This window comes from Homalodisca vitripennis, chromosome X (assembly GCF_021130785.1).
Source record: "Homalodisca vitripennis isolate AUS2020 chromosome X, UT_GWSS_2.1, whole genome shotgun sequence".
Classification (NCBI taxonomy): domain Eukaryota; kingdom Metazoa; phylum Arthropoda; class Insecta; order Hemiptera; family Cicadellidae; genus Homalodisca; species Homalodisca vitripennis.
Genome location: NC_060215.1, coordinates 26,060,825 through 26,087,559, shown reverse-complemented (window position 1 = coordinate 26,087,559; position 26,735 = coordinate 26,060,825). Strand labels below are relative to the sequence as shown.

Here is a 26,735-nt window from a genome sequence, read left to right as displayed (position 1 = left end):
GCAGCAAGTGGCATGAAAGTGTACGAGCGAGTCAAACGGGTCTTTGTAAACATGCAACACTGCATCGTGCTGTGCTAATTGGGGCAGCGCGAGAGAGCAGCGAGATGCCTTGTACACATGCACATTCTAGTTCATGTGAGATTGTTGCCATATCTTTTACTGCAAGGGAAGCTGTTTTATCGTTGCCATATCTTTTGTTACTGCAAGGGAAGCTGTTTTTTTGTTCTTTTTCACTGTCCAGACATCAAATGGTAAATTATATACTCATCTTTGAAGTGCTCATAGAATTCGTAAATTGAATAACAGGCTTTTTATCACATTAATTTATTCTTGAATTATTTTTGAAAAAATTAAGCCATTTTCAAGAAGTACAGAAAGACGAAGTAAATATAATGTATGCGGAAGATTACATTATACCAGAAATAATCTTGTAATAAAGTAAAAAATGTGTTTGGTGGTGTAGCAAAAGTTACATGACAGGAAATACAATAAATACAACTGTTACATGTGGCATACGGTATTTCACCACTTTAGCAAAAGTTACATGACAGGAAATACAATAAATATAACTGTTACATGTGGCATACGGTATTTCACCACTTTAGCAAAAGTTACATGACAGGAAATACAATAAATACAACTGTTACATGTGGCATACGGTATTTCACCACTTTAGCAAAAGTTACATGACAGGAAATACAATAAATACAACTGTTACATGTGGCATACGGTATTTCACCACTTTAGCAAAAGTTACATGACAGGAAATACAATAAATACAACTGTTACATGTGGCATACGGTATTTCACCACTTTAGCAAAAGTTACATGACAGGAAATACAATAAATACAACTGTTACATGTGGCATACGGTATTTCACCACTTCAAACTTCAAATACTACATTGAGAGTCTAAAGTGAGATCCAAGTGAGTGAATTGTTCCATGTCAGTGTGCAAAAAATATTGGTAATTTATAAGGTGCTCTGAGGTGCTCTTCACTATTATGAGTAGCTGATATATACGACTTACATAAACACTTTCTAATATTATTCTCAGCACTAAAAGTAGTTAATAGCGAGTGGTCACAGCATCGAACAACTCAATTTGTTGCACTTCTCAGTGGAAGCAACAGAAAAATGTTATATATTATATTTTAATTTATTAGCACAATTTATTTATGTTCGCTCTTATCAATCTTATAATTTCGTTAGCTAGTTGATTGCTTGTTCCTGTTGCACAAAGAGTTTTTATACATATTTTTTCCTTTACGTAATTATTTATTATTCTACTTTTGTTGTTGTCTACCTATACTTTAGTTGTTTTTTATTGTTTTTTAAGTAAAATACAATTTATCTAAATCAATTTTCTGAGTTGTCTCCATACTTGAATAATTATTGTTGTTTGTTAATCTTTATTTTTTGTTATGTTTTGGATATTTATAACTTGTTATATCTTTGAATACTTATTATTTATTATCAAATTTTGTATGATACCTATTTTGTTACTTTATGTAGTTCTTTCATCTGATTGTATTAATTTTATTTTCCGCTGTATTCTACTATCTATGCTTGTCTTTGTAAATTGGCTGCTGCCGTTGGAAAATAAAAAAAAAATAAAATAAAAAAAACAAATTTTCCTACTTCTGAGTAGAAAAATAATATCATTGAACTATCAAAACCCATTGTTTAAAGATAATCACTGTCTGAACATTGTAACTGATAGTTCGGTTTGATGATGCACAGTGTAGATGTCCTACCGCACCTTACTACACTATGGAAAGCAGCCAATCAATTGAATTATATGAATTAATAAGCCGTATTAACTGTGATGTATGTCGTATAGTTACGTTTGTTGACAAAGGCTGCTGCCCAAAATGATAAAACATAGATTCATCTCAGGACAATATTCATTTCTGATTTACAGATAGATATAAGTATTTTTGGAACATAATTAAACACATTTAAAAAAATGGGGACAAGGAATTCCATTTTTATGTTTAAGAAATAGCTAGTGCTTCACAAGCGTGATGTCTTCAACTGATTAAATTTTCAACATGAAGAAAAAACAAAGCTTAACCATGAAATTGCAAAAAAAACACGGATAAATTAAAAAGATTCGTTAGTGGCTTAGTGCTGTAATTTTAAAGTTTTACCTTAAATCAACCTCAATTTCATAAACGTAATATACTTGTAGTCCTTATGTTTATACCATTAAAAATGCACACAAGGTATTATCTATTATTAGCATGTTGATTAAATTCAGCAACCATACTATCTGCATTAGTAATTTTAAAGAGAAATCCCTTGTAAAGGAACACCTTCACCTTTATGACAGTCGCTGTCATCACCACATTCCGTTTGTTCTTACTGTCAGATCTGACCACATGTTAGGGATCCAGAGTTACTCGGAATGGGCAAGCTCAAGGAGAATTTCAGTACAGTCACACAACTAACAGCTACGTAATAGTTAGTGGCAATACAGGGTGCATGAACAGACTGGGATCTCCCTACCTGGCCTCGTAGGGTCCATACTGTTTGGCATCATGGCTTGTCCGGGTGGCTACAACATTGACATTTCAGTATTAGACTTACGTGTAGGTCTATCCGTCATTATAGCTATCTCTTGGTTACAGTATGGAGTGGATAACACCGGTCTGTGAGGTTAGGTTCTGTTAGAGAACACTGAATCAAACAAACTTGAAGTGTAAGATCTAATAATCACATGCAACACATTTTTTTGTAAAACCCCTAAATATTCCACAAAATTAAAAATACTTTTTCGTTAAGATACCACCTAATAACTGGCCAATGCTGCTTAGCTAAAAAAAATCAGACATTGAATATAAGAAAATTGAGGGCTGAAATGTTCATTTTATTCAACGTAAGTACAATAATCCTCGTTTACAATGTATTTAAAAAAACAAAAACAAAAAATATATTCTCTGCAGTAACATAGAGTATAATTGACTGTTATGCAGTAGTCTGTTAAACTGAATAGGTCTATACTTCCTACGATATGTTAACCCTCTCCCGGTTGAATAACCGTGGTGCCTCAGGTGCTACCAAGCTAAATTAATTTGACCGCTCCGTCGCGGGAGAACACATTTGTGTTTTTATTATTTTAACAACTCTATTCGAACTAAACTATTATATATTATACATAACTATAAATTTTATCACATTCTCTATAATATGGTGGTATTTGAAAAACTATTAAGCTGATAAGATAAAGTAAAACTAAATGAACACTGATTTGTACAAGAAATGTTTGTTTGTATTGTCTACATGTCTTGTACAAAAAACCGTAAAAACAACAAAACAATATGTCAGTGGAACAGTAGCTGCAAGAAGTTATAAACAGGTCTAGTAATTCTATAAAATATGAACATAAATTGCAAGTTTATGAAAACCGTGTAAACCACTGTAAATGAAGAAATCAATAAAACGTTTCATTTATCACCCCTGGGTAGCATCAGTGAATGAGGACAACAGTACAGTCAATAGATATTTTCATTAGAAGTTCCAAAAGTAGTTGTTTGGTGGCAGCACAAAGCGGAAAGCAATGATAAAGCAGTTGACGACGGTCTGTGGTGATAGGACGTTGGTGCCAGACTGCACAGGAGAGGTTTAACACATACACTGAGGGAAATGAGACAATGTGCAACCACAAAATTCGGATATATTTAAATTGTGTCACACACCCAAAAATGGCATCAGGATGTCAATACTGTCAATTCAAGTTGCCATGAACCCTAATCTGTGCTGGTCTTGGTCCAGGTCGTACTCAATACTCTGCTGGTTTTCATTCCCCCTGGCATCCGCGAATCAGTTTATGTTTGCACGTAAAAAAACAGTGGGACCGGCAACTACTATGTGGTTAGCGGCACAAACCTCCCCGCCCGTTACTGGGCTCACACTGAGGCAATAAGTCAAGATGGAGCAGGAGGCCCTGCTTAGGTAGACCACCGCATCGTGCGCTAGTATGGCAGTACTACAAAAGCAGTCCGTCCCAGCAAATCTGTTAATGCATTATACTAGTTGGAAAAGTCTAATGTGGGTTTAGTATGTTAGTTGAAGTATTAACCTAACTAAAAAAATCTTATTATACTAGTAACAGTGTTATTAGCTAGTGCTCGGGTGTATTGTCAATACAGATAAAAATCCTAATACAGTGGCTGTGTTGTCAACATCTCTTGTTCAGTAGTCATGATAAATTTTACTTAACAATAGATGAAAAGTTTTAATGTAAAGTCTATGCTAATTTGATGTATTATTACCCCATTGAACTCATTCCCGAGCTGTGGCATCCTGACTCCAGGGCGTGGCCCAGAGGGGTACCTTGGTCCCAAGAAAGGCTGCAACAAAAACAAACTCATAAAAATACCCGGACTGATCAACAAATTGTTAAGAACAAACTAAAAACTGTGAATGCTTTTTAACACTCTGTATGATAACTAGTTAAAAATTAACAATAGAAGTTAGTATTTGTTTTTTTATAATTTAACTTTTTCCTTCATTTTCAACAAAAGTATTTAACCCTAGAACAATACCGTGTTTCATATACTGTGAGGTACTAAAAAGTACTGTGCATTTTTTTTATTATCTTGGGTCGTCCATTCAAGATTTATTGTGGGATTAGTTTTCCCGTCAACAAAGATTAACGGGATCGAGATGAAACAAGTTCGCCTCAGCTATCGTGCCACGGACATGTTCGCCGCTTGACGGGTTTGCGGCATGAACGATAAGTCGCGCATGCGCTACAACGCAAACTAGTCAGACGGACCGGCCAGCAGAGGAGCGAGAGGTCAGTCTACACAATCCTATCACAACGATAAGACGTACTGCGCACCGAGATCTTAACCTCACTCCTGCCGACTTGTTCGTGAGATACGGACATATCGAATACTTCTTGCTATTGGTAATATATTACTTCAATTACTATATTTATCATAATTAACCTTTCATTCATATTCTGTATCGTTTTTATATATGTTGTACCAAACGAAATTTACTTATAACGTATTATCCTTAGTATTCTTTTACTTTACTTACTTCCTTTACTTAATCTATGATCGTGCAATACGGACCTAATCTTTAAATTGTGTACTATTAGTTCTTTTACTTTATTTACTATCTCTTACTTAATCTATGTTCGTGTAATACGGGACCTAAACCTTTAAATTGTTTATTGGTTCTTTACTTTACTTACTATCTTACTTACTCTATGTTCGTGCAATACGGACCTAACCTTTAAATGGTTTATCGGTATTATTGGTTCTTTACTTTACTTACTATCTTATTTAATCTATGTTCGTGGTTAATACGGACCTAACCTTTAAATTTGGTATTAGTGGTTCTTTTACTTTACTTACTATCTTACTTAATCTATGTTCGTGCGATACGGACCTAACCTTTAAATTGTTTATTGGTATTATTGGTTCTTTACTTTACTCACTATCTTACTTAATCTATGTTCGTGTAATACGGACCTAACCTTTAAATTTGGTATTAGTGGTTCTTTACTTTATTTACTATCTTACTTAATCTATGTTCGTGTAATACGGACCTAACCTTTAAATGTTGGTATTAGTGGTTCTTTTACTTTACTTACTATCTTATTTAATCTATGTTCGTGCGATACGGACCTAATCTTTAATTTGTGTACTATTAGTTCTTTTAACTTTATTTACTATCTTACTTAATCTATGTTCGTGCGATACGGACCTAACCTTTAAATTTGGTATTATTGGCTCTTTACTTTACTTACTATCTTACTTAATCTATGTTCGTGCGATACGGACCTAACCTTTAAATTGGTTATTGGTTCTTTACTTTACTTACGATCTTACTTAACCTATGTTCGTGAAATACGGACCTAACCTTTAAATTTAAGATTAGTGGTTCTTTACTTTACTTACTATCTTACTTAATCTATGTTCGTGTAATACGGACCTAACCTTTAAATTTGGTATTAGTGGTTCTTTTACTTTACCTACTATCTTACTTAATCTATGTTCGTGCGATACGGACCTAACCTTTTAAATTGTTTATTGGTATTATTGGTTCTTTACTTTACTTACTATCTTACTTAATCTATGTTCGTTGCAATACGGACCTAACCTTTAAATTTAGGATTAGTGGGTTCTTTACTTTACTTGCTATCTTAATTAACCTATGTTCGTGTAATACGGACCTAACCTTTACATTTGGTATTAGTGGTCTTTATTTTACTTACTATCTTACTTAATCTATGTTCGTGCGATACGGACCTAACCTTTAAATTGGTTATTGGTTATTGGTATTATTGACTCTTTACTTTACTTACTATCTTATTTAATCTATATTCGTGTAACACGGACCTAACCCTTAAATTTAGGGATTAGTGGTTCTTTACTTTACTTGCTATCTTAATTAACCTATGTTCGTGTAATACGGAACCTAACCTTTACATTTGGTATTAGTGGTTCTTTATTTTACTTACTATCTTACTTAAATCTATGTTCGTGCGATACGGACCTAACCTTTAAATTGTTTATTGGTATTATTGGTTCTTTAATTTACTTACTATCTTACTTAATCTATGTTCGTGCAATACGGACCTAACCTTTAAATTTAGGATTAGTGGTTCTTTACTTTACTTGCTATCTTAATTAACCTATGTTCGTGTAATACGGACCTAACCTTTACATTTGGTATTAGTGGTTCTTTATTTTACTTACTATCTTACTTAATCTATGTTCGTGCGATACGGACCTAACCTTTAAATTGTTTATTGGTATTATTGGTTCTTTAATTTACTTACTATCTTACTTAATCTATTGTTCGTGCAATACGGACCTAACCTTTAAATTTAGGATTAGTGGTTCTTTACTTTACTTACTATCTTACTTAATCTATGTTCGTGTAATACGGACCTAACCCTTAAATTTAGGATTAATGGTTCTTTACTTTACTTGCTATCTTACTTAATCTATGTTCGTGCGATACGGACCTAACCTTTAAATTGGTTATTGGTTCTTTACTTTACTTACTATCTTACTTAACCTATGTTCGTGCAATACGGACCTAACAAATAGATTTATTGCTCTGGGTCTATTATTATTTCTCTTACACTTTTCTTACTTAATATTTGTAAATACGATACTGACCAAACATTATATATTGTTCTTACTGTTGATATTACTTTTGCTCATACTATTTTACATAGCATACAGTGTGTTGCGATTTGAGGTAGCTTTGATTTAGATAGAGATCTAGGAAGTTACACTTTTGTCTTTTCTTCAATTGATGATAGTAAATATCTTATTTAACGACGTCATTTTATTTCAAATTCTTAATTTTTTCAAGGCCAGTTGGGTTTAATGATGATTTTACTAAATGCTCGAAAGTTACCCACCACCTTAGGTGATAGCAATATATCTGAACCCAACTGACATACATAATCCATAAGAATAAATTATTTAGACCCCTGGATCGAATCCCCGCTTGATTGGGCTCATCTAGGGTATGCGATACGTGTCGTGTCATTCTTAACAGTAAATGGTTGTGTTGAGAAAAGACACGTCACAATACCTTTGTTACTACCGATACGTAAATTTTACGTAGCATGTTTATTTTTGGTTTTTAGGTTATGTAAGGTTTATTTTCATGCCTGTATATTGTGTTTGTGTATTTTCTTGCCTATGTGCTTATTTAAGGTGATGATGCGTGTGATTAAGCATGTGTGCGTGTGTGTAATGCGTGTAAGTATGATACATGGTGTTTTCCTAACCCTATCTTCATATCTACAATGCCATCCTTTCCAAAAAGCCTACAAATTGTCTACTAGCTCCAAGACTTTTATTTACAAAAAACAACCTAAAATAGGTTTAGTTACTTATTTTACTATACACACTTATACGTAAAATATACGTATTTTTTTATCGAGCAATACTACCGCTACGTAAAATTGACTCACGGCCTAAATAAAAATCAATATTGATATAAGAAAAAGAACTACACACACCCTTAAACTTCGGAGGACAAACGACCATTGATCAGTAGAAGCACTGCCCAAAGCTTAAACCGAAAGGTTGGGGGGAGAGTAGGTGTGACTATAAACATGACGCATATACGTAAAACTTACGCACGGTAGTGTTCTAGGGTTAAGTGAAGTACTGAACGACATGACATTCGCTTGAAATACTTATTTTTGTTGTACAAGTTAGTATCACATTTCGTTTTAAGTTAAACAGCCATTTGTTTTAAATTATACAGCAATAATATGTCTCTATACATTGGTATAAGTCTAAACATGAACATTAAATTCATACTTCATAAACTTTAAAGAAAAAACTGTTCTAGGCTTTGGTAAAAAAATACAAAATAAGTAACTTTATATCATCAATCAAAAAAGTGAGAGAAAGAAAAGATATCTAATAAAAGTGTCTGAATGTGTGTTAATTATATCTTTAAAATGAGACATCTCCCATAACATTATGATAAAGATAAGGGTGTAACAGTTCATGAGGTTCATGAGCCGCTGCAAAGCTGCCGACAGGCCTACCAGACCTTAGGCATACTCACAGTACCTGCACTCTACATCTATAAAGCGATCTTACACGTAGACAAATTACACCTGCAGACTCACATGGACGTTCACAATTACCCCACACACACCATGCCTCAAGGCTTATCCTTCCACAACACAGAACAGCCCCCTTTGAAAAAAAACCATCACACACAGGCCGAAAATTTAAAAACCTCCTTCCAGACTTCCTCCGAAACCTGACAGGCGACAGACTGAAGAACTCGCTTAGAGAATTTCTGCTTAAGAATCCTGTCTACACTATAGAAGAGTTTCTGGAATCTGCAAATGCAAGAACTACCATGACCTTCAACATTTAAACACCAACTTTTATTTCACAAGTATTATTACAATTGTACTATAATAACTTTGTACTATAATCTGACAAATGACTGTTCTTAATGATCATGTAATAAAGATACTTTGACTTTGACACTGTTCTTATGGGGTAAAAATCAAGGTCATTTCACTACAACCAGCTCTTAACCCATTACGCATAACTAAAGGCAACCCCACTTCATACTAATGAACAATGTTTTCTAGGACATTTAAAAATGCATCTAAATATTGTGCAACTTATAGTACAGTTTGATACTAGTAAAGATGTAGCCAAAATTATGCAAACATGATACAAAACTAGGTAAAAAAAAACCTGATTTAAAGTTCGTTAAAACAGGTTTCAGACATGATGATATTCAAAACATGGCTCGGAATGATGTGATCTGAACTAAAGGTGTTGTGTCCTGGCACAATCAACCTGATCGTTACGTTGTAGCACAACTTGCTGAGTCAATACAATGACATGACTCAGGGTTATTTGATGTCTGTTTAAACCACCATCCAATTTTAACATTAATTGATAATGTGTTATATTATAATTTTTATTTGCTCTATTAAAGCAGTGAAGTATAAAAGTACATATAAGTGAAATTTAGTTCTGTAACAAATTAAATGTTGAACTCCCAAGTAATAAAATAAACCATATCACATAATATAAAACTAAAATAACAATATTAAAACTGAATTAACAAAAAGTACCGGTAGCTATTAAATTTTACTGTGGCTAAAATTAAATTACTTAAAGAATTTAAGCAGCAATTTACTGACACTTACAGGGGCTAAATGAAACAGTATCTCGGTAAAGTTTTTTGACTTGGAATACAACAAAGTAAAGTAAAGTAGTCTTATTTTACCAGGCGAAGTTAGAGCTAAGAACCCCTCTCTAACACAACCTGGGGACCAACGGCTTAAAGGTGACTTCTGAACCACCACCAATGGCCAGGCAGGCGGGCTGCTTGCAAGGACAGGATCGCTCAGCGGTCACCCATCCAAGCAGCAGCCACGCTCGACGTTGCTTGATCCGGTTATCTTGCAATAACCGTTGTACCCGCTACACTACACCATTGGTCAAAGGTATGTGAAAGGACTTTTCATTATTGAAGTATAGTAACATTTAGGCTTAAAATATTTACTGAGATATTGTTATAATGATTTACAATTTGACATAAGACTTACTGGGAAAAAGCCAGGGGGCATTGGGCCTCCAGGCATCCCATCACTTGGCGGCATTTGACCCAGAGGGCTAGGGGTGGGTCCAGCATTCTGCAACATATCAAATCGTTTACTCAAGCCACTTCAACCATGAAGAACATGCCTTCTTTAAAAAGAGTAAACCTAGTCATATGTTTATCTTTTTATTTGCACAATTGAAAATATAATCTTCTTGTCATATATGCATTATATAATTAAAACTGTAAAAGTTTTAACTGTTTCTAAAATTATATTGAAGACCAATTATACAAATTAATACATACGAGGGGGTATCCAAAAGTAACCGGAATTGTATTGCTGGCATCCGGCAGCGTGTAGTACACATTCCTGCCGCTAGGCGTGTGTCGCGCAACCCATTGCGAGCTCAGTGACCCCAGTTCCGTTGTCCTAGTGCATTCTGTTCGTTCGTAGTGACTGTTTTCGCTAACCCTGTTTTGTTCTTGTTTCGTTTTTTTGTCATGGCAAGTTTAAGTGAACAACGTGCAGCTGTGAAATTTTGTTTTTTACTTGGTAAAAATGCTGCAGAAACTATTTTAATGTTGAATACAGCTTACAAAGATGATGCTATGGGGAAAACTCAGGTCTACGAGTGGTTCGCTCGATTTAAAAATGGCGACATGTCGATTGAAGACAAACCTCGTTCTGGACGTCCATCAACCTCTCGAACGGACGAAAATGTTGAGAAAATTCGTGAACTTGTGCTCACCGACCGTCGACAGACAATTGAGGAACTATCAGAGAGTAGTGGGTTAACTTGGAGCTCGGTTCAGCGAATTTTAACAGGAGATTTAGGACCGAAAAGGGTTGCTGCCAAATTTGTTCCTCGACTTCTGACTGACCATCAAAAGGCAAATCGAGTTGAAAACTTGCCGCCTTCTGAAAGAACATCTCGAAAATGATCCCGATTTTCTGGAAAAGGTAATTACTGGTGATGAGTCATGGTGCTATGGTTATGACCCAGAAACAAGCAACAGTCAAGCCAATGTAAGTCGCCATCTTCACCTCGTCCAAAAAAATGTTGGCAAGTCAAATAAAACATCAAAACCATGTTGATTTGCTTTTTTGATGCTAAAGGCATTGTTCATTCTGAGTTTGTTCCTCCAGGTCAGACTGTCAACCAAACATTTTATTTGGAGATTTTAAGAAGATTGCGCAACAGTGTTCGCCAGAAAAGACCCGATTTGTGGCAGACTGGAGACTGGTTCTTCCACCACGACAACGCACCGGCACACACAGCCATCTCAGTTAGGCAGTTTTTAGCCAAAAACGGCATGGTTCTGCTGCCCCACTCACCTTACTCGCCTGACATCGCTCCATGTGACTTTTTTTTATTTCCACACATGAAAAGAGGCTTGAAAGGTCAACGATTTGACAGCGTTGAAGAGGGTTAAGAAAAAAACGAAGCTCGAGCTTGCAGCCATTTCTAAAGATGACTACAAAAAATGTTTTGATCAATGGAAATACCGTTGGGATAAGTGTATTAGTTGTAATGGAGATTATTTTGAAGGAGATAAGGTCGTATTGTAAAAAATTTGATAATATATAATTTTTATAAAATAATTTCGGTTTTTTTTTTGGTACCCCCTCGTACTGTCCAGTTATTAGTTAACCCTTATAACCACAGCCATTATTTCAGGTCATGTCCCAAAAATCCCATTTTTTGACAAATGGATTAGTTTTGTAAACAATTCATAAATAGGCCATCAAGCTAATCCATTTTTTGTTTTACTTCTATTAAATGTAATGTACAGAAATATATAAAAAAACTAAATATTTAATATCTTCAAAATAATTTTTCTAATACACATATATATATATATATATATATGTGTATTAGAAAAATACTAATATATATAAATTAAAATTTTTAATTTTCAAGTTTGTTGACGAAAATTATATAGCTAAAAAGATATTTGCCACACAAATATCTTTATTTAAAGTAGGTTTAAGGCCTACTTTATTTACAATTATAGTTACCAAACATGGCTCAGTTAAGAGGTATCAGTTGTTTGTTGCTCCTGGATTGTGCAAGCGTATCTTTAAAGTAGCTGTGCTCGCTTATATGTTGACGGATTTCATTGGAATTGGAATAAAAATATCAAAATAGTTGGTATCTTGTAAAATTTGTATAACCTATTTAAAACAGCTGATGCCTATCAAAAGACAAAATCTTAATTGCTGTAAGCATAACTATAAAATTATCATGCTCGCTTATGCATTGATGAAATCCTTTCAAAAAGGTACCGTTGGAATTGGTATAAAAATTACTAAATAGTTGGTATCATATGCATTTTTTGTAACTATACAATGTTTTTTGTTATTAACTTTAAAATGTTTAAACAGATGCCATTTTGAAACATGTAAAAGGATTTTTTATTATATTTTATTTTCAAAAAGGTCTGCCAAAAATTAACACAATTCTCAAGTTTCATAACTTTCATCTTAACTGGTTCAAAACATAAATTTGTTTATAAAAAAACACATACAGACAGATAGATGGAAAACTAAAGGTTTTAGGACATACCTTCATATGAACTTTTTTGCTCATTTTTATGTGTAGAAAAAAATCCCAAAGAATTGGAACACTTTTACCGAACACCCTGTATAGTACTGACTAGAATAATTACAATGAAGTTGTTTGCAAGTGGATCTGTATCTAGTTTTTCACTACCAATATCTTTAAAATTATCAATATGTATTATATATTTGTAATTGCGCAACAATTACATACCTATTGTAATAAAACTTGGACTATATGAAGTTTTAAAATTTAAACCAAAACTAGTACAACTTTATGATTGAGTACTGCTAATTAAACAAATTTAAAAATAACATTCATTCAACTTACATGTGCGATACCGTTGACTCCATATCCAGAATTAACAAAACCCTGAAAAAAATGAACTTATGAGACCAGATTTATAAATCACAACTCTTATGAATAACCTTATAACACTAATAAATAAATAAATATAAATAACTTAATTTTAAGCTGCACATTATTTTAAAATCTTTTTTTAGGTATACAAAAACAAGATACAAAAATATTGTTTACTTCACTTAATATATTAACTTTTAACAATAGTTAAGAGGTTGGTTAAATTGAGATATATTTTATTAGGGACAACTTCTCATAGTAAGTAAGATGTTGCTCAAAACCAAGAAAAATAAGCTATTTTACAATTATATGTATATTTCAAAGACAGCTATGATGTGCAGAACTGAAAAAGTTATTTTATATCTATATAATAGCAAAAGGAAGTGGGCACGATTGTTTTGTAACTAAGAAACAATAACTAAAAACAACCATAAAATAAAAATGTTGTCCGCAACAGACTCCTGCTAGTCCACCCTACTCAGGTTATTATAGACCTATCTACTCCATCCTCGGTTATTATGTCCGTTGAATAATCCAGAGCATGCATAATCAATCTTGATGACACTCCCGAGATGAGTACACGAGCAACAGAAGCAGATTATCCTAGCTTCCAGTTACATTTGGTATGGGCCAGAAACAAAACATTGATGTTTGTCCCCTTGTCTGTTCAGTCAATAATGAACCATTCTAATCCCCACCCTCACTAGGATTTATAAATAGGCTCAATAATGAAAAGCTACGATAAGTACCGCTATTTTGTAAGTAGTATATGATAAATATTTTTATTTTCTTAAAGATGATATTTTTATCATTGACAGCTGTTAAATATATTATTATAAATTTAAAACTACAGGGACGTCATTTAATTTTCTTATTTTAATTTCAATTGTCTATTTTACACTTTGTTTGTTTTTAACTAGTTTTGTACTTTTTGGAGCATTGTTTTATGTATTCTATTTTTAATGTAAAAGTTTCATGACATTCATTTTAAACAGCCTTAATTTTTAAATATGATAAATACACACAAGAAAATATTTTTAGAAGATTTTAAAGATTCGAGCTTGTAAAACATCTCCCAATGTTGTTAAAGAACTACTTAAAGGATTATTCAAAATTTATGTCTAAAATAAGGAAATGTCAGATCGCAAGTTACAAAATATGTTACCTTAATGTGGCGGTAGAATCTGATTCTGCATAATGCACTACCGTACTGTTTTTGTGACTGAGAGTAAATACAACGATTATTAAGAAAGTAAGTTGCTTTAAAAAATCAACTAAACTTACTTAATTTCTATGGTTCTTTCACTACATACATTTGAAAGAACAACTCAAACTATTATGCAACATAGTCACCATTTACACAGTTATCATAACCAGGTACAAACTTAAAATTCTGCCGCCTGTGTACATAACCAATGACCAGTGCCTTAAAACACTCTCACCTGACCTATTTCTGAAACTTATGTTTCATCACCTGTGACTAAAGTTAGTCGCTTTCTTCATGGATCTGGGTAAGAAATCCTGAGCAGGTCCCATTCTTTTTGTTTTGAGTTAATCAGTCAAGAGTTATGGTACCAATCATGCACAAAATTTACTACATCCAAGTTTCTCTGTCATAGTTTTATACACTAGTGTTCTTGACATCTATTCAAAATGCTGTGAAAGACCTGTAAGGGTCTCAGGAGCAGGGATGCATAAAAATATATGTATCAAATATGATAATAGAATTTCATAATAAAACCAATACGGATTACATTTCACCTCATTATCACTGAAATGTCATCACACTTATTCATAATACAATCATACCACCTCACATCAGTATTCGGTATTTAAAGCTAATCCAAGCAAAGAAATAAAAATCTTACCATTGTTCAGTCCTATTCACCTAGACTCGCAGTAAATAAAATCGGTTGAAAAACAAATAACCGCTCACAAAATTACAAGTAACTTAGGTATATTTTAAAGGTTTAAAATGTAATACAAAAACACATTTTTTGGCTTTCAATTTTTTTGGTGGTGGTTTCTCCCAAAAGTGACATCCTGGTACTGCCAATGAAGACCTGGGCTTGTGAACTCTTGATTCTCCTTAACCTTATGATTGATTATTTCTACAAGGTCATCCTCGGGTCACTTCCTTTCTCATCATGAACATTAGTTCGTCCTTCAAAAAGCAATAGACAAACTTTTTAACTGCAGTATAGCTCTAACGTCTTCTTCGTAGACAGAACACAATCCACAATGAATTTCCACTGGTTGCATTTTCTTTGCAAAAAAAAAAAATCTAGTGACATTATGTACTTAACCCTTTGACGGCCACGGGCCGATATACTGGCTCTCGAATTTCTTTTCCGAAACGGCCGTGAGCCGAGATATCGGCATAGAAAAATCAGTTCGAAAACGGCATCGCGCCGAGAAATCGGCACCCTTCATTTGATTAAATTATTCCCTTACCTCTTTATTTTCGGTTTGTAATATAATATCAAACGAAACGTAAACATATATCCTTTCAAATTATTATAATTATTATAAAATGTTTTTACTTTTTTTTGTTCAGTAGAAAGATGCAATTCAGAAGGCAGTGACGTGTCAAACAAGATGTTCGGTTCTCTTTGGTAGCAGCTGTTTGTTCGTTGTGGCTTTGTACACTTGGTTTTGTTCTTAGACGTTGTAATGTGAGGTTATGTTACATTTGCTGTGAAGTTTAGTAATGTTTCTTTTCTGGTTTACATTTAGCAATGAGTAACAAAAAGACGTCGTGAAGCATCGCCTGTAAGTGAGGACACATTGTTTTCCTGTCTTCAAAATGCTAATGTAAGGACTATTAGTAATGACACTTCCAATTATGATCTCTTTTCTTCTGAAGACAGCACTAGTGACTTGGACGATACGGACGATGATCCTACGTTCGATCCTGCCAATTTAGGACCGTCTACATCACAAACCAGATTTGGTCTGCCCCTACAAACTAGGCCTAGATTTTTTGATGTGAGTTCTAGTTCTGATTCTGAGCAAAATGTTAGCTTAGGCCCTAGTGTAACAAATATTCCAAGGCCTAGAGGTAGGCCTAAGGGTAGTACTAATGCTACTCCTAATGATAGTGACTTAGCCTATTCTCCAGAAAGAATATGGGTTCCTGTCAGTGAAAATGATGATTCATCTATTAGGCCTAAACATGATTTTTCATTCAATGAGATTCCTGGTCCAAGACATTGCCCACCTCCAGACTCAGCTCCCATTATGTATGTGCTGCTTTTTCTCACTAATAACCTTATTGAAAATTTTGTTACCGAGACCAACCACTATGCTCAAGATGCCATAAATAGTAGTGGAATGAACAGGGTATGGGAAAAAGTTTCTTTTGCGGAAATGAAAGCTTTCATAGCAGCAAATTTGAATATGGGACTGAATAAAAAACCTTCTATAGATATGTACTGGAGCTCTTCTTCTTCTCAGGTTACACCATGGTATTCTCGATTGTTCAGCAGAAATAGATTTGAAGATATTTTAAGATTTTTTCATATGGTTGACAATAAAAAATTGGCAAAACACGGTACCCCATATTATGACCCCACAGCAAAATTTCAGCCACTTGTAGACCATGCTAATAGAGTTTTCCGTCAATATTATATCCCTAACCAGCATCTAAGCATTGACGAGTCTCTAGTTGGAACCAAAAATCATACCCAACTATTGCAGTATATGCCAAACAAAAAGCACCACAAATGGGGGATCAAACTTTGGGTGCTGTGTGATTCCGTCTCAAATTATTGCTTAGCATTCTTTTGTTATAAAGGAGCTAAAAGCAATGAAGACCAGGAAAACATAAGAAAAAGAGGTCTAGCTTTTACTGTAGTTACAAAATTATTGGACATGGGGAACTATCTGAACAAGGCTTATCACTTGTATACTGATAACTTTTTCACGTCCATTCCTCTAATTGAATATTTATATTCAAAAATGACATTTGTAACAGGTACAATCAGGAAGAATAGGAGAGGAATCCCTGATGAATTGTTAGGAAAATACAAGGTAGGGGATAAAAGATACATGAGGAGTAAGGAAATTTTAGGTTTAGCTTATAGAGAGAAGTCATCTCAAAAAAGTCAGGTGATTCTTGTGTCTTCTGATAGCAAAGCTGCTAACGTACAAGTAAGCAAGAATAAGGGAACAAAAGTGGTAATAAAAACAAAACCAGACATGATCCACCAGTATAATAAATTTATGGGTGGGATCGACACCACGGACCAGATGTTATATTCATATCTAGACGAGAGGCGTACCATAAAATATTGGCGTAAGATCACATTCAATATTTTGTCTAGAATGATTTTGAATTCTTATATTCTATACAAAATGAACTGCAAAGACAAACCTAAGTCACGTTTGAATTTCACAATAAATGTTATTGAGACACTTGCTCAAGACTGGCTAATTGCTAAGAACATTCCAGCTAATTTAGGAGGAGGTGATGGCCAAATGCCCCTTAGTCGGTTTGGAATGGATAAGATTCCTGAAAAGAAAGAAAAGAATTGCTGTGTCTGCAGTACAAAAAATCAAAGAAGGAGAACAAGACTGCATTGTTTAAAATGTACCAAAGGAGTACATGCAGAGTGTTTCCATAAACACAAATGTGCATAAAGAAGCACAAAAGACCGTGTAAATATTGTATATAGATTTGTTAACTATAATTATTATTACTATACATTTTTAAATGTTCATGTATAAAGTGTTTGAAGACAATTGTGTAAACAAGAGAAAACTATAAGGTGACCATTGTACAGTAATTCACATGGCCTATGGACAAACAAGAAGTTACAAGGTAAACACTTGTTATACCAAACTTTCATGTTGATTCGCATGGTGTGCTGTGTTGTAGTTTTCTATAAAAATATTTCTAAAAACTTTATTTCTGAAGATATCCATATGATTTTTTCTATACTTGTTTGAAAATATGTATACTTTCTTATAATAATAATGGTTTCCTTGAAATAATTTTTTTTATCCTAGTTGTCACCAATCAAACACAAAAAATAAAAAAAACATCCTAATTTTTTGAAAAAAATAAATAAAAATAATAATAATAAAAAAGTTTAATTGTTACAAAAATATATTTTGATGCTTTTATATATACTACTAAATAAAACAAAACAAACATCACTAAGATACTACTATTTATAGATGAGTTACACCAGTGTTTGTAGGAGTGTGTCAAAAGTGCCATTTTGAGGCTGGCCTTTTTGGCAAGTAATCTGGATATAATGGCTGGGGTGTTTAGAAGTACAAATGAATTTATGGCTTGGCCTTCAAAGGGTTACCAATCGGCAAGGAGATACCTTATTTTCATGCAACACTCGTATATACACCTCTGAGTGTATAAATTTAACACAGCATCAGCCACAAATAGCGCTTAGCATGATATAGATCATTACATAAACATTTTTATTACTGTGTAAATTAGAACTTACATAGTCGTGATCATAAAAGGCTTTGGCTTCACTGGAATGTTCACAGGTGTCCCTTCGTTCTGGCGCTGCACAATACAGGTCCCAAAATACACTGCAAACAAATCATAACATTTCAATATGTATTTAACTTTATCACCTTTATCATACTTAAAAAGAAATAATTCAATTCAAACATTTTTATTAATTTAGTAATATAGTTACATTGAATAGTGTTGTAGTCCCAAATATAAGCTACACATTTTTATTAAAATTTATAAGTTAATTTGTTTAAATACAAAATACATACAAAATTTAGGCCCAGAATATTTTGTTTATGGCAATGGTTGTGAGCAGGCAAAGCTAGTTCACTGAAGTATCTGGAATTATAATTATAGAAATCTCCCATTAATTTTAGGCTGTTGAAATTTTGTTTGCTATTCAGTACAGGTTTATAGATAAACATTCCATATATAGTTAGTATACCTAATAGTATAAAGTGCTCCTTAACTGAGGTTAGTGGTTCGAGTTTTAATATTATTCTGACGGATTTTTTTCAGCCCTTAAACTGGAATTCAAATTATGGATGGAGGTGTTGCCATATACAGAGATACCAAATGCTATTATAGAGTGGATATATGGAAAATAAATACATTTTAAAGCTTAAAATCAAACAAATTTTGCATTTATCTTAAAGTATACAGACCAGAAGATACTTTTAACATAATTTCTTTAACGTGACTATTCCAATAAAGGTTCTGATCAATTGTCAGCCCTAAAATTTAGTTGTATTGCTTTCTGTTATCATCAGATTGTTGAAGGTAATTGGTGGGTAAAGGTTTCTTTGGATTGGTGTGTTTCAAAGAGAATGATATTTGTTTTTTCTGCATTTATTAGCAAATAGGTTTTCATAAAATAAATGGTGAGATGTATTATATTCTCATTGACCATGTAAAACATCTGTTGGTGCAAACCTTTTAAATTTATGTCATTTGCATAAAGGGAGAATTTAATTAACTCATTAAATACTGGAAGGTCTGTTTCAGTGATGACCATGAAGGTCATGAGTGATTATGTTGTTTAAACTTTTTATTATTGTAACTTGTTACTTCAACAAACTGTTTTCTTTTGTATAAATAGAATTATATAAATTTTAAGGATACATTTACTATTCCCAATTTATACAATTTTGACAACAGTCAGTACTTTTATACACAACATATAGTCAAATGCTTTTATAAAATCTAAGAAAATACCCATAGTTTTTTAATGATTGTTTAATGAGTCTATTACAGATAGAATAAAATCAATTGCAGCAGTTAAGACTGGCCTTCCTTGACGAAAAACATGCTGGCTGTTGTTTAGGATATTATTTTCTAAATATTGAGTGAGTTGAATATGCATGGCTTTCTCATAAATTGTAGGTAAAAGAGCTATACATAATTTTTAATCCTGTATTTGTCCCCATTTTCAAACAATGGTCTTATTTTTTGCAATTTTCAGATTTTCTGGAAATTTACCAGATATAAATATCAATTGACTTTATACTTTTATAGTATTTCATCATGACCTGAACTATATTTTTTAGGCCATCAATTAATTTTCCTATTTGTTTTCCATCAATTGGAGTAAATGTTGAAAATCTTAAGTTATATCTATTATTTCCAATCCCACTTTAATCTGTCTGTGTGATAGGTATTTTTAATTTTGACTGTATCTCATCCACAAAAAATATTAGTGAAATAAATGTTAATAACGTGTTATTTTTCAACTTTAAGTTCTTGTGTTATCCAAGGATTTTTGTTATTATAAGGTTTGTAAGTAGTTTTAAGAAAACTTGTTTTAAAATGACTCATAATATTTCATGAAATGTATCATATTTAGAGAGTACATCGGATGTGAAGACATTAATCCAAGTTTCTTCATCTAAGGATTTCAAAAAGTTATTAATATTTGATTGGTTGAAATGCATCTTATATTCTAAAAACGGTAGTCAGTTTTCATTTTTTTTACAATTTCAATTAACTGGCCATCATGGTCATAGAGTTGAGTATTCAAACTTGTCACTTTGATAACATTTTTGTTAATAGTTTTAAATACATTATTTATTGTGCTTGCTGACGATTCTGTTATCCTTGTCAGGAAATCAACAAAATAATGTATGCCATGTAACATTAGTATGTTACTGAGCGCCATAGAGTATTGGATTTCGTCCAATCAAAGTTAAAACCTCCCATGATTAATACATTATTATATTTATTTGTTAGTATATCTAGTAAACTGTTTATTCTTTCAATTGATTTAAAATCATTTCTTTTAATTGGATTCCTATAAAAACCAATTATTAGCAGCTTGGATTGTTTATTGTTATTATATACTATATGACCAAATTCCACCATATAAAAAAAAAACTTGATCACAAAGAAGTTTATCTACATCTTGAATATTAGGTTTTTAAAAATTTACATGTATTCCTAGTCATTACAATTACACCACTGCCTAAGAAAGGTTTTTGTCATGTTAAACTTTATTAAAACAACAAGATTTGGCTCAATTTCAGCCAATGTTATATCAAGAGATTTAAATAAGGATTTTAATTAATTCTTGGATGTTTTGAATGATGGAATATCACAAAATTATTATAATTTACTTCAGTTTTGTTATTCTCTGAGAGTCTGATAAAAAAATCATCTTTAGGACCATGTTAGGTGCAACTAGTGGGATGGTACAGGGTACAGTAGTAGGGTGGGACAGTAGTGGCAGAAACATAGCTTCAGTTGCATGAAGGTTGAAATCAGTCTTAGTTTCTTCTGCAGAAAGAGTAGAAAATGCAATACACGGCTTCTTTTTGAAGTCAAGGACTGAGAGTTCATTCTTGAAAATCCGTGTTGAATTCTCATTGGACAGTAAAATGTGGATTGTAGCTCCTGTGTGTCACTGGAATTTGGTAATATTACACGCAAAATGTTCTATTGTAATGTTGTGTCGGACATAACCCATGGGAGAACAAATCAAGGTCTTTAGACCCCTTTCTTACAGTCCTCTGCAAGATGATCAGAATTGTAAATACTGTATGATCTACAGTATATTAACTGAGTTAAATCTAGTTATTGGTCATATTGGCAACCTGGTAATATGTGGCATTAAGTTAACTTATTAATCAAATTATAAATTGTTTACTCTTATAACTTTTGTTAACAAAGTCCTAACTAAGTTTTAAAAATTCAACGGTATAGCTGAAATTGCCATTAAAAACCAAGGGAGTTTTTGAGATTTGAAATAGTTTTTTAGGGGATTTTTTCATAATCGAGTAGTGAGAAAACAAACACACCTCGAAGTGGCATTAATTCCCATTTCAAGCAATCATGAATTAAAAAAGTATTTTTAAGAATGTTCAAATCTCTCACAGCTTTTGCAATAGTCGTGCTACACGTTGATTGATTGATGAAAATCTATTCTAATTCAAATATATTATATTCTATTGCAGGTCCCAAATGGAAAATGCTAAATTTTAAGTTTCCAATGGGTTAATGCAACTAGTATTTGCTTATTTCTGCAGATACACATACAGTTTTTAAAAACCTTTAACAGAGAGTGAGTATTTAAGGACATTATTTGAAAACACCTGTATGTCACATATCAATTCATATACTTTGTCGTCCCTGAAATACAGGTGTGTGTGTGTGTGTGTGTATCAATAGTATTTGAATTTCAGTACTATCCAAGCAATGAATTAACAACTGAACTTAATCACCTTACTTAAAGCATGACCAAAAACAACAATGAAGGACTGATTTATAAATTACTTTGGTCCTACACCTCTAATTGTTAAAATTGTGTATCCTGCTCATAAATCCAAGGAGACACGTGTATTGAAATTCAAATGGAAACAAAAAGAAATATTGTAATTAATCAAACAGCTTACCACCACCATGAATGCAGAAACCCGGGCGGTTCTCCTAGCGTTATATTCTTCTCCCATCTTATCTGGAATATAACAAAATCAGTTGTAATTTATCACCACTTTACTTCAACATGAAAGTTACATGAAAAATGTCATCACTAAATGATTATTACAATCTACCCAGAACTTAAATAATTATTTCAATCTTCACACAAAATGTTGTTTTGGCTCTTTAGGTTACCTTTTCTGAAGACAGGAAGAATTAAATAATGTTTTTAATCACTCCACTTACTTAGAAGTACTTACTTAAAAAATATTCCTCATACACTATAGAAGAATTCTATAAGCTCTCACGTATACATGAGTTCTATAATCCTGGTTATTTTCACTTGTAATTTTGTTTTTATTATTACACATTGTTAATTTTTTAATAAATAATGTTTGATTGATAGAATTTAAACACTTTAAAGACTGGGAGAGATACATATGTGACTATTACAATTCATTCTACTAAACACGTACCTCTGACAAAAATGTTTGCGCAGCCTTCTGAGCACCTACGTGAAGTAAATATTCATAAACATATAACGCCAACCTGAAACATAATTTATATACTTAGTATTTAATTAATACTGCCACAACTAAGAAATAATACAGGTTCTCACCTTTAATATACACACATCATACCAGAATAATAACCTAAGCCAACATTTGAAGTGATGGCTTACATTAAATTTGTTATATGGATAATCAAGAGACTATTACAGTTTTGTAAATTTTGAGCCAATGTCGAGGTTTACAAGATTGTCACATTATGATATCAGTAATATCATCCTATTGTAGAGACAATATCTCATCATGAAGTCATTAGGATCATCTCATTTTGGAGTAGTTAAAAATATGTCATTGTGATGAGAGCAAGATCATTTCATTGTGAAAACAGTGAAATCATCTCATTGAGAAGATTTTTAAAACAATGAGATAGTTAAAAGGATGTTCTACAACCACTGCTATGATAGACCTGGTAGAGTTTTTCTAATCAACTAGCTGGAGGACTGCAACCCAACTAAGAATCTTACTACTAGATTTTTAGTAAGGCATTTTGACTGTCTTGACTATGCACAGCTGATGAATAAATTAGAAGCGGTTGGTATTTTTAACATGTCTGCTAGATGATTTGAGAGTTATCTGTCAAACAGGCAACAGCTAATTCAACTAACATACACAGAGAAGGATTGTACTCGAATAGAGGTCTAAACCACTTTCAGTCTTGAAAGGGGTACCACAGGGATCCATCTTAGGACCTGTCATTTTCATTTTATTTACTAATAACCTCTCCAGGTATTTGGAGGAATACTCAACAACTGTAATTGATGTGAAAGATGCATCACTCCTCCTCAGTGACAGCTAGAAGTATCAGCTGAAATAGCAATGAAGATGGCTGTTCAGTACTGCCACAACAACGACATAGTGGTAAATGTGAGTAAACGCCAGCAGCTAGTCATGTGACACAGAGGAAGTGCTGCCAAATATTGAAGCATTGGATGTAGCCAAATACTTGGGTATAACAATTAACAATCTCAAATGGACCACACACACGTTGACAACCTCTGCAAAAAGCTGACCACAGGACTTTATGTTGTAAAAAGGATTAAGCCTATAGTGATTAAAAACACTGCAACAACTGCTTACTATGCAGTTTTTTAATCTCACCTCCGTTACTGTCTTCCAGCATGTGGGGCAACTCCAATAAAGGAAATCTACAGAGAACCCTCATTATGCAAAAATGTGCATCTCCATTTTAGCAGGTCTACAACCCAGAGAAACCCGTAGAAACACCTTTATTGAGCTCTGTATCATTACTGTGGTGTCTATACATACTTCACGTGACACTGTATGCATACAACAAAAGCTTGACAAGAGGTTCAGACCTTGCACTCACAACACCCGCCGAGCTGCAGATTTACTTTACCAGCACACAGAACAGCACTGTATTCAGAAAAGCCATCATATATGGAATCTAAGCTTTTAAATACCCTGCTTGAATGCATCAAATCTCAGAACAGTTGTGATACCATTAAAAGAGAGCTAAGAAGATAAATGCTGCACCATCCTTTTTATACTTCTGATGAATTCTTAAATCAGAAGTATTAATGAAATCTTGACATTGGTACTTAAATAATACCACTGTTTTGACGCAATTGTAATTCCCAAGGAATGTACAAATATGTCATGTATACATGGCCTCTAAAAATTCTTAATACAATTAGAAAAATTACTTACATTAATAAAGAATGACTGTTGTAACAAAAAAGTTTTAATACCACAGACTAAGGTGTCGGAGAGTTCAGTCACTTACTTGAAATGTATGGTTTGAATCTAAATTTTAAAGAACCAACAAGAATAACTGAAAAGTGTAAAATATGGATTGATAATATAGGTAAAAATAAGTTATATGGAGAAAATTTACATGTAAAATGGATCTTAATCTTTCTAATCATAGTGCTCTATTTTTAGCACTGCCTTCTCATAGTACAATAAAACATATGAAAAAGGTAAAATAATGAAAGTTTACTACAGAATCAATATACAAATTTTTCCAACATTCAGATTTCAAGAAGGTTCCATTAATTCATACTTTCTAAATAGTAATGACTTGTATTTTTCTTTCTTAAGAAAGTTCAAGTATTGTTTCAATTCATCTTTTCTTCTACTTAATATTAAATCTTAAAACTAAATAGACAAAAAAACTGGATAACTCGACGTATGAGAATATCAAGCCTTCTACTGCATGTGCAGTCAAACATAAATAAAGACCTAAAGTTTTTTTAATGTAGTAAACTATTTTAAAAAATTAGAAAAATTGTAAATAGATCTGAGGGGTTTACAAATGATTCATATATAACAAATTCCAAAAACAAAAGCAAAGTGGCCTGGCATGTTGTAAATAAGGAACTAGGTATCAAAACTAATAAGAAAGCATGTACTCAATAAGTTATTAATAACATAAAGGTTTACAGGTTGCAAACAAATACTTGAGCAGTTCAACGTCCATTTTGCTAACATTGCTAGTAAATGGAATATAAAGAATCTCACAACAGGAGGTTTAACTGTATTGTAGGGAAACAAACTGAATTGCAAATTTATAATGCCTCTTATTACAACTAAGGATATTATTAAAGATGTATTTCAACTTAAGAATACAAACTCAACTGGCTAGGACGGATTTCGATAGGTTGTTAAACCATCCATTAATATCATTACTCCAAATCTTGCTAAGATAATAAATTTGTCTTTATCAACTGTAATTTTTCCACGAAATTTCAGAAATTATACCAATTTTCAAGAAGGGTATAAGAATGACATATATACTCATGGCATGGCATATATTCATGGCATGGCATCAATAAGGGATGTACTCATGGTATTAACAATTACCATCATATATCTTTAATACCAAGAGTTTCTAAATAATTGAAAAGATTGTATCAGATAAACTTATAGATTATTTGGAGGAAACCACATTTTGTACAAATTTAAATATGGTTTTAGAATGAAACATAATACAAAATTGGCCCAATGAAACTTTACAGATCAGATAGTTACTAACTTAGATGTGTCACAAAATGCTGTTGGGGTGTTCTTTAACCTTGAGTTGGGTGTTTGTGATTATGTTTGTAAAAGGCTATCCTCATCCTGTTTTTCCCTGTCACTTTTATCACAGTGTACTTCAACGGAGGTTTGCAGATCAGTACACTGACTGCGGAGGTTTGCACATCAGTACACTGACTGCGTATGTTTAGTCAATTCTGCAGTACAGACTAATTATATGGGAAAATGCTGTATGGTGGAATCAGGTTTTTAAATTACAAAAGAAATGTATAAGAGTAATAAAATCTTTTTCCAAACCACTTGCAAACCTTGTTTTTCAAAATTTAAATTTTCTAACCCTGGGCCATTCCACACCAAGTCATCCAGGGGTCGACACCCACCCGTCACAGATTTTAATGAAATTTTGTACACATAAATGTAAGGCATTTAGATAGGATAAAATCCAAAATTTCAGTTGGTTCTGACAAATGGTTCCAGGACATAATGAATTTTTTAAATTTATTAGCTAATTCAGTTCCCGAGACCCATTTGACGCCAAGTGAGCGTACACGTATTCTCGTATTTCTATGTGGAATGGACAATTTTTTAAGCTACAGGCTTCAAATTTTTACTCATATGTTCAAAACTTAATGCAGAATCATAATATACTATTAAAAATGAGATTTGTTATCTACTATCACCATAAAAAATAATTCCGAAACAACAAATAATTTGATTTTTCTGAAATCGGAACATCAAGTTACAAAAAAGTTTTGTAGCAAAAATCTCTCTCCACCTACC

The 26,735-nt window shown here is 32.9% G+C and overlaps 1 protein-coding gene across 5 annotated transcripts in view; it reads right to left on the bottom strand.

The window, feature by feature from the left end:
• LOC124368811 (single-stranded DNA-binding protein 3-like) overlaps nt 1–26,735 on the bottom strand; it is a 99,684-nt gene that overhangs the window by 63,875 nt on the left and 9,074 nt on the right. For all 5 annotated transcript variants that reach the window (XM_046826209.1, XM_046826212.1, XM_046826211.1 and 2 more), the window contains exons 2-8: nt 22,866–22,938; nt 22,365–22,426; nt 18,464–18,554; nt 12,966–13,007; nt 10,082–10,168; nt 4,278–4,355; nt 2,512–2,560 (exon numbers count right to left, since the gene is read on the bottom strand). In XM_046826209.1, the coding sequence (XP_046682165.1) occupies nt 2,512–2,560; nt 4,278–4,355; nt 10,082–10,168; nt 12,966–13,007; nt 18,464–18,554; nt 22,365–22,426; nt 22,866–22,938 (482 nt within the window). The remainder of the gene's footprint in view (nt 1–2,511; nt 2,561–4,277; nt 4,356–10,081; nt 10,169–12,965; nt 13,008–18,463; nt 18,555–22,364; nt 22,427–22,865; nt 22,939–26,735) is intronic.